General features: G+C 54.9%; 1 protein-coding gene across 1 annotated transcript in view; it reads left to right on the top strand.

Moving 5' to 3' along the window:
* LOC104083528 (ephrin type-B receptor 1-like) overlaps positions 1-2539 on the top strand; it is a gene marked incomplete at its 5' end in the record, with an annotated part of 5131 nt that extends 2592 nt beyond the window's left edge. The window contains one exon of the mRNA XM_009587036.1: positions 1838-2539. Coding sequence (XP_009585331.1) covers positions 1838-2539 — 702 coding nt within the window. The remainder of the gene's footprint in view (positions 1-1837) is intronic.
* Between the last annotated feature and the right edge of the window lie 397 nt (positions 2540-2936).

Here is a 2936-nt window from a genome sequence, read left to right as displayed (position 1 = left end):
GGTCTTTCCAGCCACGGGGACCTGCTGCTCTTCAGTGCCCAGTTGCAGGAACACCCAACCCAAGGGAGCATCAGAATCTGGCCCCAAACCATCATGAGGGTTTTCCAAGTGGCATTTCATGTCGTTCCCAGCCGCGGGCAGCCCTGCGTGCTGGGCGCCTGAAGCGCGGCAGGGTCCGCTGGCAGGTTTTGGCTCTGACTTTTGAGGCTCTGTTTGCAACCTCCCCCCAAAAAAGCAGCAAAGCACAGGGGATGCTCGGTGGAGGGAGCTGGCGAGAGAGCCGGCTCCCTGATGGGCACCGTGAATAAAAGGATAGCGGGTCAGGTCCCCTCCCCTGCACCTGGCCGGGGTGCAGGAGCCGGCAGGCGGGATGAAGAAGAGGATTCCCGCAGGAAAGACAGCGGAGCAGTGGGGCCGATGTTATGCTGGCGGGCGAGCGCTGGAAGAGAGCTCGTTGTCTGGCGTTAATTGGATGACAGGGCTGTAATGCAAAGCCCAGGTGGGAACGGGAAACAAGGCCAACCCCCTCGGTCGGGGAGGACCTTGCAGCTTTCTTGTGTGAAAAGGTGTCTGGTAATGAAAGGGCATTGAATCCGCACGTCTTGTCCAGGGTGGAGAGGGGTTTTTGCAGTGCTTTTGCGGCGTGGGATGAGAAGGGAGAGCGCTCGGCTGGATGCGTGAGGTTTTATTGCTGGTTTGGTAAACATTGCTTAACAACAATGTGCAACCTTGAGCTGTGATCTTTGCTTAAACTTAGCGGAGCCGAGTAGGTGGACCTGGGAGCAAACATTCTGCTGTGCTTGTTGGCAGCGTGTAGAGAATCCTGCTTTGAAAACAAAATAAAAACCTGCGGTTTTTTACATCAGGGCTGTGGTTTACAAGGGGGAAGCTTGGGGAGCAGGTGAGGAAAGTGGTTGTTTAATGGAAAATGGAAGAGGGCAAAATCCGTAAGGTTGCAGGTTGGTCGTGGTGCATCAGCTCTTTGGGAAGACTCAACATGACGGGGCAGGTTGGCATCACCCGTCTGCCGTTGTGCCCCCATGTAAGCACAAACGTGCGTGAGTGCTGCTATAGCATCGCTCCTGGAAATTATGCATGATATTCAGAGTGCTGCTTAAAGATTGCCATATGAATAATGCTGTTATGAGGAGACTGTAAACATGGATTAGTTAAAATGAATGGATTATGAGGTTGTAAATCTGTCTGTAGGACTCTAATGCCATCATAGACTATTCACAGTTTGCCGCTGTCCCTTAATTGAAATTGTAGCCTGGATTATATTAATGCCCTTCTATAAATCGAATTGCAAATCTATATTCTCTCTCTCCGTGGCGGTAATGTTTTATTTAGTTAGTTTTCTTTGCCGGGGGAAATGATCCCATTGTGCCGAGAGCCTGGGGTCAGGCTCACTCTCCAGCCCACGTGCTGGCTCGGGCTTTAATGAAGCTGTAGCCTTGTATGCTGCTTTCCCTCCTGCCTTCGGGTGCCTGGACCATCTTTCTTCCCTTTTTTACGTCCTCTCCAGGGCAACTAAGGTGATTGCCCGCATGGAAAAGATGTTTTAGCATCAGCTGGGAGCAATGGGGAGAGGGAGCAGGCATGCGTGGGCAGGGGCAAGAGGGTGAGGATTTCTTCTGGTGCTGACCCAGGTGGTGTTTCTGCATATGCATCACATCATGTGTCCATGACCATGTTCCTGCCCCACCTTGGGGCTTTGGGATCCTCCTTCCAGCCCAGCCCTGCCCTGTGCAGGGTGAGCGGCACCTCTGCAGCTCATGGGCCACTGCTGGTCCCTCTGCCACCCTCTCATAGCCCCTCTCCCTTCTCCTTTCTGCAGTGGGAAGAAGTCAGTGGCTACGACGAAAACCTCAACACCATCCGTACGTACCAGGTATGCAACGTCTTCGAGCCCAACCAGAACAACTGGCTCCTCACTACGTTCATCAACCGGCGTGGAGCTCACCGCATCTACACCGAGATGCGCTTCACTGTGCGGGACTGCAGCAGCCTCCCCAACGTCCCCGGCTCCTGCAAGGAGACCTTCAACCTCTACTACTACGAGACGGACTCTGTCATTGCCACCAAGAAGTCCGCCTTCTGGACAGAGGCACCCTACCTCAAAGTGGACACCATTGCTGCTGACGAGAGCTTCTCCCAGGTGGACTTTGGTGGCAGGTTGATGAAGGTGAACACAGAAGTGAGAAGTTTTGGGCCCCTGACCCGCAATGGCTTTTACCTGGCTTTCCAGGACTACGGGGCTTGTATGTCTCTGCTGTCCGTCAGGGTCTTCTTCAAGAAGTGCCCCAGCGTGGTGCAGAACTTCGCCATCTTCCCGGAGACGATGACAGGAGCGGAGAGCACTTCTCTAGTGACTGCCCGCGGCACCTGCATCCCCAACGCCGAGGAGGTGGACGTGCCCATCAAACTGTACTGCAATGGGGACGGGGAGTGGATGGTCCCCATCGGCCGCTGTACGTGCAAGGCTGGTTATGAGCCGGAGAACAACGTGGCTTGCAAAGGTAAGGTTGGCTTTGGGTAACAAGGCGCTTTTATTGTTCTTAAGCTTTGCTTAACAAAACGTTCATCCCCAAACAAGCTGTTTCGGGCAATGTCTGTTTTGAAATCGGCTCTGCACCATTTACCTGCCCTGAAGTGGTTTTGCTCTGGGGATGAGGCAGGGATTTGGGAGCCGAGGTCAACCTGTGGCTTCTCGGTGCGCTCTGGTCAGCGGCCAAACTCGTTGAGCAGCATGGCGAGGATGCGGGCATCCGAGCAGCTGCCGCCACAAGCCCGCTGGAAGCAGCCTCTGTGATCTGCTGCCTTCAAAGTGCCGCGCCGGCCGGCGCTCGCCGGCTGAGCCCCTTTCATCTGCCTCGTTATTTCCTCAGCAAAGCTGCGGGAGCTGGGCAGCCGCTGTCGGGCCCGACTGCAGCGAA

This window comes from Fulmarus glacialis, unplaced genomic scaffold, assembly GCF_000690835.1.
Source record: "Fulmarus glacialis isolate BGI_N327 unplaced genomic scaffold, ASM69083v1 scaffold26080, whole genome shotgun sequence".
In the NCBI taxonomy this organism is placed as follows: Eukaryota; Metazoa; Chordata; class Aves; order Procellariiformes; family Procellariidae; genus Fulmarus; species Fulmarus glacialis.
This window is presented reverse-complemented; position numbering and strand designations above follow the sequence as displayed.